The 14706-nt window shown below is 42.1% G+C and overlaps 1 protein-coding gene across 7 annotated transcripts in view; it reads left to right on the forward strand.

Moving 5' to 3' along the window:
* NASP (nuclear autoantigenic sperm protein) overlaps nucleotides 1-14706 on the forward strand; it is a 44462-nt gene that overhangs the window by 6459 nt on the left and 23297 nt on the right. For all 7 annotated transcript variants that reach the window (XM_006153820.3, XM_014589892.1, XM_006153819.3 and 4 more), the window contains one exon: nucleotides 9710-9760. In XM_006153820.3, the coding sequence (XP_006153882.1) occupies nucleotides 9710-9760 (51 nt within the window). The remainder of the gene's footprint in view (nucleotides 1-9709; nucleotides 9761-14706) is intronic.

The following is a 14706-nucleotide window of genomic DNA, read 5'->3' on the forward strand; positions in this document are numbered from 1 at the left end:
CCCCCCCACCCCGCCCTCAGCCACTTCTGCTTTGTGGTGGGCAGCATCTTGTTTCTTTAACTTTGAAGACAGTGGCGAGAGACTCGGCTGCTTGGGAAGGAGGACGTTTTGGGACGCGAAGCATCTTCGCTCAGCTCTGCATTGAGTCGCTTTCACCTCTCTGTAGTGTTTGGTTGCTGGGTGTATCGGCAGTATTAGGAATGAAGTGTAGAAGGACTGGAGGAATGTATGATAACATTGGTTTGAAAGCGGTATATTGGCATTCAGACATAAGCTATTTTTTGCAGGGTGGAGGGAAAGAACCCATCAGTTCAAAGATACGAGTGCTGTTTTCTGTATGGGTAGATCTAATTTTCTCATCTCATATTTTAAGAGTCTGATTGTATATTTTTCCTTCTCTTGTGCACTTTAGAAGTTAATTGCTTCGGAGACTAGCAGATGGCGTAATGGTTTGTGGCTGGACTCTCACATAGTTGACCACAGTTTGAGTCCTGGACCCAGTGGCTTAAAACTCATGCCGGATGTGTGTGTGCCTGCTGCCCAAAATCCTGAGAGGACAATGGAGAAGGGATTGCTGAGTGTCAGCAAATGTCAACTCCTTGCCGAGGGTGACATCTCACTTTCTGTCTCTGTCTCTTCAGCGGGCAAGAGACAGAGAAAAATAAAATCTCTCAAAAAAAAAGTTCATTGCCTCCCCTTTAAAAGGAAAGCTTTTTTGTTTTTTGTTTTTTTTTTGGAGAGATTTTCACTGTAGGGCGCCGTGCGCTCTCCAGACAGACAGAGACATAGAAATCCCCCCCCATGGTGGATGGTCACGCCGCAATCCCTTCTCCTCCATTCTCCTCTCGGGATCTTGGGCACGCACGCACATGCGCCCGGCGTGAATTTTAAGCCACCGGGTCCGGGACACGAACCACGGTCGACTACGTGGGAGTCCAGCGACATAGCCATTACGCTAACTGCTGGTTCCCAAAAGGAAAGTTTTTGTAAGATCTTCTACAGGCTTATTGACATGTTTGGGATTGGAACATTTATATAATAGTTACCAGAGATGCACATACTTATCTCTACTGTCCTAGGTTCTACCTGATTGTTTTTTGAAGTGTGTTGTATAGGACAGTAACTCTCAAATCACCCTCAGAGTCATCTTGGAACTCTTTTTTAAGACTTATCTATTTAATTGCATTTGTTATTATTTTTTAATTTGGACAGAGAGAGAAAGCAAGCTGCTAGGTCCAGGTCTAAACCGTGGTTGGCCATGTGGGAATCCAGTGTCTTCAACCACTACCATATCACCTACTGAACTCTTGAGAAGTACAATTTTTTTGTTTTTCTCTCTTTTTTTTTTTGGAGAGGTTTTTGCTATAGGGTGTGTGCGCTCACCAGACAGACAGAGAGAGACAGAGACAGAAAGTGAGAAATCACCCCCCAGAGGGGATGGTCACGCTGCAATCCCTTCTCCTCTCGGGATCTTGGGGGCACGCACGCGCCCGGCGTGAGTTTTAAGCCACCGGGTTCGGGACGCGAACCGTGGTCAACTATGTGGGAGTCCAGCGACATAGCCATTATGCTAACTGCTGGTTCCCTGTTTTTCTCTTTTTTTAAAAGATTTTAAAGATTTAATTTTAAATTCCATTTGTTGTTATTATTACTTAAAGAAGCATTTCCATGTGTTGTTATTTTTTTAATTTGACCAGAGATAAGAGAGAAAGGGAAAGTGAGAAAGCAAGCTGCCAGGTCTGGGACTTGAACTGTGGTTGGCCATGTGGGAATCCAGTGCCTTTAACCACCACTCCATCTGCATGCCTTCGGGAATACAGTTTTAATTTCTTTATCTTTTTTTTAAAGAATTATTTTATTTAACTTTATTTGTTTTAGTTTGACTAGAGAGGAACAGAGGGAAAGTGAGAAAGCAAGCTGCCCAGGACAGGACTTGAACCATAGTCAGCCATGTGGGAGTGCAGGGTCCTTAACCACCATGCCACCTCCCCTCTTTTTTTTTTTTTTTAAACTTTTTAAGAGGTTTTTGCCATAGGGTGCACATGCTGGCCAGAGGGGAGAAACAGTGAGAGCGTCTGTTAGAAGTTACTCAGCAAGGGAAATGGCCATGCTGCAGTCCCTTCTCCATTCTTTTCTTGGGAACTTGGATCCAGGAGTTGAACTAGGTTGGCCCTGGGGGAGCTGAGCGAATATGCCACCTGCCAGCCCCCACAGTTTTAATTTCAAAGTCGTTTTCTTCCTCTTTCACCATTGAATTCATAGGATTAAAGAAAAAGACTTCCTTTTTGTTGACAGAAAATAACCAACTCTGTAAAAATAATAATTAATGCAGCTTATTTCTATGCAGAATATGAGTGCCCTAGGCCAGAGAGGAGGCAAGAACATGGCTTTCTCTTGAGATGATCAGGTGTAGGGATCCCTTTTATTTGATTTTGAGAGTGAGAGAGTTTGGAATTCAGTGAGAAGTTTTTTCCATTCATCTGGTCCCAAAAGGCAGGACAAGTGGAAGCAGGGACTTACAGGTTGTCGGTGGGTTTTTAGTTTTTAGGGTGGTGATTGGAAAAGGAAAGTTGCTGAGATCAGAAAGGAATATACTTTAACAGCTATAAGGAGGCTTAATACCCATCACAAATATACTCCAATAATGTGCCAGGGACAGGATGTAGGAAGAATCCTATTACCAATGGGTCAGAGTGGTCTGTCATCATCTGTGGCTGTGACTCCCCCCCCTCCCCCCAGGCCCCTCTGAAAAGATTTTGGAAAAATAGGCAAAAGCAGTCAGACTTATGTCCACATTTTAATGGTTCTTCCTAGACAACTCGCTTATCAATATTTCACTTAGAGGAATCCTTACATCCTTTCTTCAAAGTTGTGTATGCTTTTTATAAGAAATGAACGTATGCAAACCTTACCTCTTCCTTGTTTTCTGGTATCCTGTGTTTAGCCAAAGATTGATTGATAGTGGACTCCAGCTTCCTTAGTGGTTATCATCTATATATATTTTTTCTTTTTTTTGGGAAGAGGTTTTTGCTATAGGGCGCCTGTGCTTGCCAGAAAGACAGAGACAGAAAGTGAGAAATCACCCCCCCCCCCCGGGGGGGGGGGGGACCAGGCCGCAACCCGGGATGGCCACGCCGCAATCCCTTCTCCATTCTTCTCTCGGGATCTTGGGCATGCACGCACAAACATGAGTTTAAGCCGGTGTGAGTTTAAGCCACCGGGTCTGGGACTCGAACCCTGATCGACTACATGGGAGTCCAGCAACAGCCATTACGCTAACTGCTGGTCCCTATATTGTTTTTACCATCAAAAATTGCAGCCTAAAATTGAGCAATTATATGTTCTGGGTGCTTTTTAAAGTTTTTATTTGATCCAGGTAAGTATACTGTGAAATGCTATCTCCCTTACATTGGTCAGAAAGCTCAGTGTTAGAATAGGAAATATTTCCAAATGAATAAATGGCAGAATCAGGGCCAGCAGGTGGTGTGGTGGTTAAGGTGGTAGAGTCCCACATGGCCAACCATTGTTCAGGTCCTAGACCTAGCAGCTTGAAAATTATTCTGAATGCTTTTATGTGGTATGCCCATAATCCTGAGAGGAGGATAAAGGAGAAAGGATTTTTGTCATGGCCATCTCCTTGGGGAGGTGATTTGTAAAAGCATTCCTTGATTAAACACTAGAAAGCAATAATACATAGTATAACACAGTAATGTAAATCTGGGGTGATTGGGGACCAGCAGATTGCATAATGGTTATATTGCTGGACTCCCGCGTAGTCGACTGCTAGTCAACCACAATTCCAAGTCACCCCAGTGGCTTAAAACATCTGGCGCATGAGCCCCAAGATCCCCAGAGGTGAATGGAGAAGGGATTGAGGCCATCCCTCTGGGGGGTGATTTGTGTCTCTGTCTTGCTGGTGAGTGCATGTGCCCTATATCAAAAATCTCTCTCAAAAAATCTGGCATGATTATTTTGAACACTGCTATGAACGCATAATAAAGTACAAATTTATAAGTGATCAGGTATATTTAGTCTAGTTTTGAGCGATTTCAAGTGCTTTATGTAGGGCTAGCAGGTGGCATGGTGGTTGAGGTGTTGTACTCCCATGTAGCTGATGGCGCTTTGACTCCTGGACCCGGTGGCTTGCTTTCTCACTTTCCCTTCTGTCTGTGGTCTAATTGAAAAAAACAGTAAATAAATCTTTTTTTTAATTTGTTATTTTTCAATTTGGAGAGAAAGTGAGAGCAAGTTGCCAGGTCCAGGACTTGAGGTCTGCCATGTAGAGTCCAGCATCTCAACCACCATTGCCACTTGCTGGCTCCAATACGTCTTTTTTAAAAAATTAAAAAAAAATGCTTTGTGTAGTGAATAGTAACTGATTGTGGGAACCAGACAAAGACAGAAAAAGTAGGACCAGCAGATGGTGTAACAGTTAACCAGGCTGCACTAGATCACAGTTGGATAACCGGACCTGGTGGCTCAATACTGGGCGTGGCTGCCAGTGCGCATGCCCAAAATCCTAGGAGGAGAATGGAGAAGGGATTGTGGTGGTACTATCCCTCTTGTGGGGATGATTTCTCCCTTTCTGTTTCTGTCTTTCTCTGCAGCTAGCATAGGTGCCCTATATCTACAAAGAGGCTGGAGGCTTGCAGGTGGGGTAGTGGCTAAGGGCACTGGACTCCCATATGGCTGAATTGCGATTCAAGCCTGGACCTGGTGGCTTGTTTTCTCACTTTCCCTCTCTTGCTTTGTCCTTATATTTAAATTTAAATAAATAAATAAATTTAAATAAAATATTTAAAACAAAACAAACAGACAAAAAAGACAAAACAAACAGAAAAGCAATTCCCTCTAATCCCTTGTCGAACTGGTGGGGTGGAATGTCTGAGCAGTTCGATAGGTTTTTTCTTTTTTTTCTTTTTCTTTTTTTTTTTTTTTTTTTAAGAAATTTTTGCTACAGGGCATGTGCGATATCTGGAGAGGCAGAGAGACAGAAAGTGAGAAATCACCCCCCCAGGAGGGATGGCCAGGCTTCAATCCCTTCTCCATTCTCCTTGGGATTTGAGACACCCACACATGCGTTTGGCATGAGTTTTAAGCTGCCGGGTCCAGGGCTTTAACCGTGGTCCACTATATGAGAATCCAGCTACATAACCATTACTTGGTCCTAACAGATAGATTTTTAAGTGAGGAGTGACTGTACAGAAATTGGCACTGATAGTTGCTTTATTTAGAGCTTGTTTTATTTCATTAAAACTAGCTCTTACAAAATACAGTGCATATACATTTTAAGAGGTTTTTTGCCTTAGGACATGTGCACTTTCCACAGAGGGACAGAGACAGTGAGAGGTAAAGTGAGAAATCACCCCCCTAAGTGGGAATGGCCATGCTGAAATTTCTTTTCCTCCATTTTCTTCCTGGGATCTTGGGCACACAGGCACATGTGTCTGGTTTAATTTTGAAGTTGCTGGGTCCGGGACTCAAACCACATTTGACCATGTGGGAGTTGAGTGACCGAACTGCTACACAATCTATTGGCCCAAAATATAGTGTGTGTATGTGTGTGTGTATGTTTTTTTTAAAGAGACTTTTGCCTTAGTGCACTCTTCAGAGAGAAACAGTGAGAGAAAGTGAAAAATCATTTCCTGGGGGGATGCACTCCCTGGGGGCGATGGCCACATCTCAGTTCCTTCTCCATTCTTCTCCTAGAATCTTGGGCACACATGCATGTGCACCCAGTCTTGTCTAGGACTTGATCTTTGGTTGGCCATGTGGGAGTCTAGTGATGTAACTACTATGCCATCTGCTGGTCCCCTAAATACCGTATTTTTTTTTTTTTTAATTTAGAAAATTGAGGACTAGCAGTTACCGTAATGGCTGTCACTGAACTCCCATGTAGTTGACCGCGGTTTGAGTCCTGGACCCAGTAGCTTAAACTCACACCGGACGCATGTGCCTATGTGCCCAGGATCCCGAGAGGGGAATGGAGGAGAAGGGATTGTGGCGTGGCCATCCCCCTGGGGGGTGATTTCTCGCTTTCTGTCTCTGTATCTGGCGAGCACACTTGCCCTGTAGCAAAAAAAAAAAAAAAAAAAAAATTGAGAAAATTGGAATCCATGAGAGGGGGAAATGAGGAAGGGGAGGGCAGAGCAGAAAGAAAAATTAATAGAACTAGAAAATTTTTATTTTTAATCGGATCTAAATCCACAGATCCAAAAGCCAACATTCTTAAAGAAATAAAAACAAAATCACAGCAGGGCACTTACTAATTAAATTGCTGAAAACTAGCAATAGGAACTCTCCTCCCCTACAAAACCAGGCAAAGAAATAGGCACATTACATACTGAATTACTGTAGAGAGTTTGTATACTTGATGTTCCACTAAATTTTTTGGTAATTTAAAAACAATTGCCAGAGGGTATGTATGTATGTACACTCTCTACAGAGACAGGAAGAAAGCAAGCATCTGTGAGGCACAGTCATACTGCAATCTCTTCTGCATTTCTCTATTCTGTTGGGATGTGGGGCATACATAGGTGTGTGCCTGGTATGGTTTTGAGCCTCTAGGTCTGGGATTTGAACCATAGTTGGCCATGTGGGATCCAGCTCCTTTAAACACTAGTTTCTGGAGTTGTCCCCATTTTTCTTTCTTTCTTTCTTTCTTTCTTTCTTTTTTTTTTCCCAAATCTTTGTTTTTTCATTTTGGATAGTTTTCTACTGCTGTGTCTTTATCAAGAGGATATGTGTGCTTTCTGGAGAAAGCACCCATGATGGGGGATCACCTCCCTATAATCCATTGTTTCTCCACCTTTTTGGGATTTTGGGAATGCACACATGCATCAGGCATGGTTTTCAAGGCACTGGGTCTGGGACTTTATGCAGCCAGCCATGTGGGATCCAGTCACCTTAACCACCACACCACTTTTACTGCTGTGCCTCTGAATTCATGAGTATTACAGAGATGAATTGTAGGAAGTGTATCTTTCATCTCTTCAAGTTTGATTTTGGGTTTTTTAAAAAAATCGTGTGGGCCAGCTGGTGGCTTGAAAAACAACAAACTGGGTGTGTGCGTTGGACCCATGTGTGAGCACTCCCAGAATCCTGAGGGAATGGAGGGAAGGGCTTGTGGGGTTGCCATCCTCCCAGGGGATGATTTCTCTCTTTCTCTTTTTCTCTCTCTAGTCAGTTTGGTGAATGCACTCCCCTTGAAAAAATTAAAATTAAAAAAAAAAAAAGCAACTTGTATTTCTCATTATACTTTGACTTTCTTAAGCATGTGGAATATATTTATGGTGACTTGTAATTCCTGTAATTCCATCTGTGCCACTTCTGAACCTGTTCCTATTGATTTTTTTCTAGGATTTTTTGACCAGAGAGGGACAGAGAGAGGGGGGGAGGGGGAATGTGAGAAAGCAAACCACCTGGTCTGGGACTCCCACCGCAATATGGGAGTTCAGTGCTCTTAACCACCATGCCACCTGCCGGCCTCTTGTTTTTCTTTTTTAAATGCATTTCCCTTTCCTTTTTTAAAAATAACTATTTAATTTTATTCATAATTATCATTATCTTAACTAAACAGAGGAAGACAGAGGGAATTTGAAAAAGTAAGCTGCCAGGTCCAGGATTCAATCTGTAGTCAGCCACGTGGAAGTCCAGCACCTTAAACACCATGCCACCTGTTGGCTCCGGCTCCTTCCTGTTTTATTTCTTTGGAAGATGAATTTTTGTTTTGTTTTGGGATGCATTTAATCAAATAGTTCATTCCTTTCGAAGCCCACTTTTTAAATTTTGTTAGGTAGGTCTATAACAGTCTTTAGCTCTAATTTGTCTTTATTACTTTTCTTTAAAAAATTACTTTATTTTAACTTTTTATTTTTAATTTGATCAGAGAGGAATAGTGAGAGCGAGAGCAAGAAAGTGAGAAATCAAGCCGTCGGGTCTGGGACTTGAACCACAATAAGCCATGTGAGAGTCCAGCATCCTTAACCAACATGCCACTTGCTGGCCCCATAATTTGTCTTCGTTACTAAAGTAGTATTCTTTTAAGGGCTTAGTTGATGCCCACAAATTATTCTAGAACCTGTGTGACATTTTCATTGTTCCACTTTTTCTTTATACTTGTGGTTCTTTCTCAGGCCTCAATAATTTTTTGTGCACTAAGCTGATAAGCACCTAGCTAAAAGCTAGACAGACCCATCTGGAGATCTTGAGCTTGCTTGTCGTCTCTACGGTTCTTCTGTACCATTCTGCCCTACACATCCTAGCCACCTATGCCTCCCCAAACACAGACTCCTCAATTTGATAAGACTGTTGGATTCTGTTTAGATTCTTCTCAGGTTGAAAAGGCTCACTTCGTTTTACTTCAGGTTTTGAGAACAGATGTTTTGTGTATTTTGGCCATTTTTCTTTTTTTCAGTCATTTGAGTTGGGAGGGCAGATATAATTCCTGTTATTGCTGTCATGGCTAGCAGTGAAAAGTTAAAATAGTTTTATACCTCACTTTCTGACCTATGAGGACAAAATATTTCATGCATCATCACCAGTTGTGCTTGCATGTTGTAAATTGAAAATAAAAATCCTACTTTTCCAGGGGTCAGCAGGTGGTGTGGTGCTTAAGGTACTTGGTCCCACATGACTGACTATGTTTTGAGTCCTGGACCTGGTGGCTTGAAAAACACTGGGTACATGTGTGTGCATGCCCAAATCCTCAAGAGGAGAATAGAGAATGGATTTCTTACTTTCCCTCTTTCTATCTCTGGCAAGGGCACACATCCTATGACAAGAATAAAATTAAAAAAAAAAACCTAGTTCTCCAACCACAGGGAGTTTGAGAAGCGCTGTGCTAGACCATTTGGCCAGAATATCTCCTTACTAAAACTATTTGATCATAACTTGCTGTGGCAGAAAGGGTTTGTAGATAAGAATCTGAGGCCATTTCAGGATTCTGGGCAGATGAGTCTGCTTGCTTACCTATAGCTGAAACCACTGAAATTGTGCCTCATGAGCCCTTTGGCTCTAGCTGTGAACTCTACTTATTTTGAACCCCAGATACTTGAATGAGTTATGGTTAATTTTAATAATGCAAGATAATCAATAATTGGCTCATATTGAGTGTTTAATAAATAATAGCTCAGGACCAGCAGGTATCATGAAGATTAAGACACTGGATCCCACATGGCTGACTTCATGGTTCGAGTCCCATAACTGGTGACTTGAAAATTATACCAGGTTCATGTACGTGCATATGTGCCCAAAAGTAGGGAGAAGGTATTTTGTGGTCATTCCCCCAAGGGAGTAATTTCTCACTTTCTCTGTTTATCTCTGGCAGATACATGTGACCTTTAGCAAAATAAATGAATGAATGATAGCTCCTTTTTGTTCCCTTATGTTTCTGAATTTATTTAAATTCTGGCTTAAGAAGTCTCAATTATTGGGACCAGCAGTTAGCGTAATAGCTATGTCGCTGAGCTCCCATGTAGTCAAGTCCCGGACCCGGTGGCTTAAACTCACGCTGGGTTGCGTGTGCGTGCGTGCCTAAGATCCCAGGAGGAGAATGGAAGAAAAAGGATTGTGGAGTGGCCATCTCCCCTGGGGGGGTGATTTCTCGCTTTCTCTCTGGCGAGTGCATGCGCTCTGTAGCAAAAAGAAAACTCTCCCCCCCAAAAAAAAGAAGTCTCAATTATTACTTATTTTCCATTCTTTATTACAGAATTGAAGAAGATGTTCCCGCTCCTTCAACCTCTGCAGATAAAATGGAGAGGTAAGATTATTTACATGGGGGCCCAACAGGTGGAGTAATGGTTAGGGGTACTAGGCTCCCACATGGCCAACCATGGTTTGAGCTCCAGACTTGGCAGCTTGCTTTCTCACTTTCTTTCTTTCTCTCTCTCCTCCTTCCTCCCTCTCCCTCTATTCCTCATGGACAAATTTAAATAAATAAGTAAGTAGATAGGTAGATAGATAAAGTTAAATAAAATCTTTTAAAAAAAGATTATTGGGGGCCAGCAGGTCACATGGTAGTTAAAGGCACTGGATTCCAGCATGGCTGACCATGTTCAAGCCCCAGACTTGGCGGCTTACTTTCTTGCTCGTTTCTCTCTCTGTGTGTATCTTACTCTGTTCAAATTTAAAATAACAATAATGATAAATAAAGGAAATAATTCTTTAAAAAAAATTGTTTACGAGACCAGCAGTTGGTGTAATGGCTATGTCGCTGGACTCCCACAGTTCAAGTCCTGGACCTGGTGGGTAATCTCACACTGAGTGTGTGTGCGTGCGTGCCCAAGATACCGAGAGGAGAATGGACTAGAAGGGATTGCAGCTTGGCTGTCCCCCTAGGGGGAGATTTCGTGCTTCCTGTCTCTGTCTTTCTGGCAAGCGCACGTGCCCTATGGCAAAACAACAACAAAAAACTCCCCTCCAAAAAAAGATTTTTTACATGATACAGTTATAGTCATAAACTAAGAACATTATAGTCTGAGGGCAACTTAGTTCATATATAGCTCACATCTGCTTCCATGTAACTTCTCCTTCTTGATGTGACCATGATTTCTTTTTCTTTTCTTTTTTTAGGATTTTTGCCATAGGGTGCGTGCACTTGCTGAGAAAGAATATGAGAAATCCCCAGCTTCCATGGCCACACTACAGTCCTCTTTCCTCCATTCTCCTCTCAGAATTTTGTGCACACACGTACATGTATCTGGAATGAGTTTCAAGCCACCCCGTGTTTTTCAACATGGGTTTATTTAGTTTGAAATTTTTGAGTGGCTAATGAAAGTGAGTATCTTTTCACATGCCTTTTTGTCATCTGTATATCCTCTTTGATGATGTATTCGAATCCTTTGCCCGTTTTGGATTATTTCTTACTGAATTTTAGGTGCTTTGAATTCAAGTGTTTTGTCAGAAATTTTACATGATTTTTCCTGGTCTGTGGCTCAGTTTGGTTTTATAACCATGATATTAAAAAGCAGACATTTTCTATTATATTGCCCGGCCTATAGTTTCTTTTTATAATAGTCTGTGCTTTTGTCTTATATTTAAGAAGTCTTTGTCAAAACCAAGGTTACCAAAATTTCTTCTATGTTTTCTTCTGGAAATTTTATGGTCTTGAACTCTACAACTGGGAAGCCTATATTTCAAAATAAATCAAAAAGAAAAAAAGAAAGGGGATAAGGTGGATAAGGGTGCTGGACTTCCACATGACCCACCGTGGTTCAAGTCCTGGACCTGGTGGCTTGTTTAATCACTTTCCCTCTCTTTTGCTCTCTTGCTCTATCCCTCTCTGGTCAAAATTATAAATAAATAAAGTTAAATAAAATACTTAAAAAAGTAAACCTATATTCCATTTCACTTAATTTTTGTAGGATCGAGGTTCATCTTTTTGCATGTGGTTATGCAGTTATTCCAGCACCATTTGTGTAAAAAAAAAAAAATTGGTGCCAGACTGCCTTGGTACCTTTGTCAAAATTTCAATTGACTATGACCAGCAGGTGGTGTAAGGCACTGGTGTAAGGCCATATGACCAATTGTGATATGAGTCCCAGACCTGGTAGCTTGAAACACACCCAGGTGCACGTGTGTACCAAGAATCCCAGGAGGAGAATTGAGACGGGATTATGACATGGTCATCACCTTGGAGGGTGATTTTTCACCTTCCATCTCATTGTCTCTTTGGAGAGTGCTTGCGCCCTGTGGCAAAAACCTTTTAAGAAATTTCAATTAGTTGGGAACCAGCAGTTAGCGTAATGGCTATGTCGCTGGACTCCCACGTAGTCTACCGTGGTTCGCGTCCCAGACCCGGTGGCTTAAAACTCACGCCGGGCGCGTGTGTGCGCGTGCCCAAGATTCAGAGAGGAGAATGGAGGAGAAGGGATTGCGGTGTGACTATCCCCCCTGGGGGGTGATTTCTCGCTTTCTGTCTCTGTCTCTCTCTCTGTCTGTCTGGCGAGTGCACATGCCCTATAGCGAAAGCCTCTCAAAAAAAAAACATTTCAATTAGCTATGTGTATATGAACCTGTTTGCTATTCTATGTTTTTTAGGTTATTGCTATAGAGTATGTGCACTTGCTGGAGAGAAAGAGAAAATGGAATGTGAGAAATCATCCTCTGGGAGCACAGCAACCCCTTCTCTATTCTCCTCTTGGAATTCTGGGTGGGCGCGCACATGCGCCTGGGTCCGGGAATCAAGCCTTAGCAGGCCATGTGGGAGTCCAGTGCCTGGCACTATGCCACCTGGTGACCTTGTTTTACTTTCTGTCTTTTTCCTTTGAACAATTGTTTTATTTAATCTTATTTATCATTGCATTTATTTAATTTGAGCAGAGAGAGACACAGAAGAGAGAGAAAGAGAAAGCAGCTGCCAGGTCCAGGACTCAAACCACAGTCTGCCATGTGGGAGTCCACCACCCCAAACATTACGTAATCTGGCACACACACACACACACACACACACACACCCCCACCCACACCCATCCCATCCCCGTTTTCCTTTCTTTAGATAACAGCCTCTTGACCTATTTACCTAAATGTTTATTTATTTTAGTTTTTCTTTCAGCTGGTACACTTCAGTAAATATTATATGGTCCCTTCATTATTCTTTTATTTGTTGCTTAACAGATATTTTAGTAACATACAATATAGGCTTTCAAGTAGATAAACTTCAGTTTTATTGCATTAGAGCACATGTACTCTCCAGAAAGGAAGAGAAAGTGAGAAATCGCCACCAAATGGTGGTGCCGTAATTTTTTCTCCTCTGCTGTCCAGCTGAGATTTTGGATATTGTGCACATGTATCTGGTGTCGTCGTCTTCTTTTTTTAAAAGAATTATTTTACTTAACTTTATTTACTTTTTAAAAAATTTGACCAGAAAGGGACAGGGAGAGGTGGTGGTAGTGAGAAAGCAACCCACCAGGTCTAGGACTTGAACTGTGGTCAGCCATATTGGAGTCAAGTGCCCTCAGTCACCATGCCACCTGCCAGCTCCTCCAGTGTGCTTTCAAGCCACTGGATCTTGGTACTCAAACTACAACAGTCATCCATGTGGGATCTAGCTGTTTTAACTTCCATATCATCTGCTGGCCTTAGATAAGCTCTTTTAAAAAGTATTGTTTTTAAAAAGAATTTTTTAAAATAATAATTTTATTTAACTTTATTTATTTATTCATTTATTTCAGTTTGACCAGAGAGGAACAGTGAATAAGAGAAAGTGAGAAAGCAAGCCACCAGGTCCAGGACTTGAACCGTGGTTGGCTATGTGGGAGTCCTGCACCCTTAACCACCATGCCACCTGCCAGCCCCTAAAAAGAATTTTTAATTTAATTGTATTTTTATTTGAATTCATCAGAGAGAGAGAGGGCAAGTGAGAAAGTAGATTGCCAGGTCTGGGACTCAAACTGCATTTGGTCATGTGGGAGTCCTGTGCCTTAACCACCATGCCATATCCTGGCCCCATGAAGTACTTACTTAAGGTCCCTGCAGGGGACATAGTGGTTAAGGCACTAGATTCATACATGGGGGACCATAGTTCAAGTCCTGGACCCAGTGGCTTGAAACTCAAGCTGGATGCATGTACGTGCCTAAAGTCCTAGGAGAATGAAGAAGGGATTGTGTCTCTGGTGAGTACGCATACCCTATAGCAAAAAAGTCTCTTTTTTAAAAATTATTTTATTTAACTTTATTTTTTAAATTTATTTTAATTTGACCAGAGAGGGAGAGAGAGAAGCCACCATGCTACCCACCACCATGCCACCTGCCAGCCCCACACAAAAAAACTCAAAAGAATTCGGGGACCAGCAGATGATGTAATGTTTATATCACTGGACTCCTATGTGGCGGACTACTGTTCTAGTCTCATGGCCCTCTGCGGTTAGGGTCTCAGACCCTCAGGATTGAAACTCAACTTTGGACATGTGTGAGTGCATGGCCAAAATCCTAAGAGGAGAATGGAGAAGGGATTGCAATGAGGCCATTTCCCTTAGGGAATGATTTTTCCTTTTTGTCTTTCCATATCTGTCTCTGGCTAGTGCGGGCATCATATACCAAAAGTCTCTTTAAAAAAAAAAAAAAGATTTAATTTTATTTATTACTATTTTTAAAAAGACTTATTATTATTATTATTATATTCTATTTGATGAGAAAGAGGGATGGAAAGTGAGAAAGCAAGCTACCAGGTCTGGAACTTGAACTGTCGTTGGCCTTGTGAGAGTCCAGTGCCCTAACCACCATGCCACTTGCTGGTCCTGCCCTCCCAACCACCACACCCTCTGTTGGCCCCTAATTAATTAATTAATTATTCTTCTTCAATTTGATCAGAGAGAGAGAGGGAGAGAGGGAGAGTGAGAAAGCAAGTTACCAGGTTTGGGATTAAGACTATGGTTGGCCACTTGGGAGTACAGTCCCTTAACCACCACACCACCTGTTGGCCCCCAGATAAGCTTTTTTTCCTCCCCAAAATAATTTATTTAATTCCATTTATTCTTACTATTTTTTAATTTGACCGAAGAGAGAGGAAGAGAAAATGAGATGGCAAGTTGCCATGTCTGGGACTCGAATTGTAGTTTATTATGTGGGAATCTAACACCTTTCACCACAACCACCAAGACACCTGTTGGCCCCACCCCCAGATAAACTTTTTTTTTTTTTTTTTTTTGGGGGGGTTTTTCCCTATAGGGGCGGGCCCCGAACCAGACAGACAGAGACAGAGAGACA

The sequence above is a fragment of the Tupaia chinensis genome, unplaced genomic scaffold, assembly GCF_000334495.1.
Source record: "Tupaia chinensis unplaced genomic scaffold, TupChi_1.0 Scaffold000387_1, whole genome shotgun sequence".
NCBI classification, from domain to species: domain Eukaryota; kingdom Metazoa; phylum Chordata; class Mammalia; order Scandentia; family Tupaiidae; genus Tupaia; species Tupaia belangeri.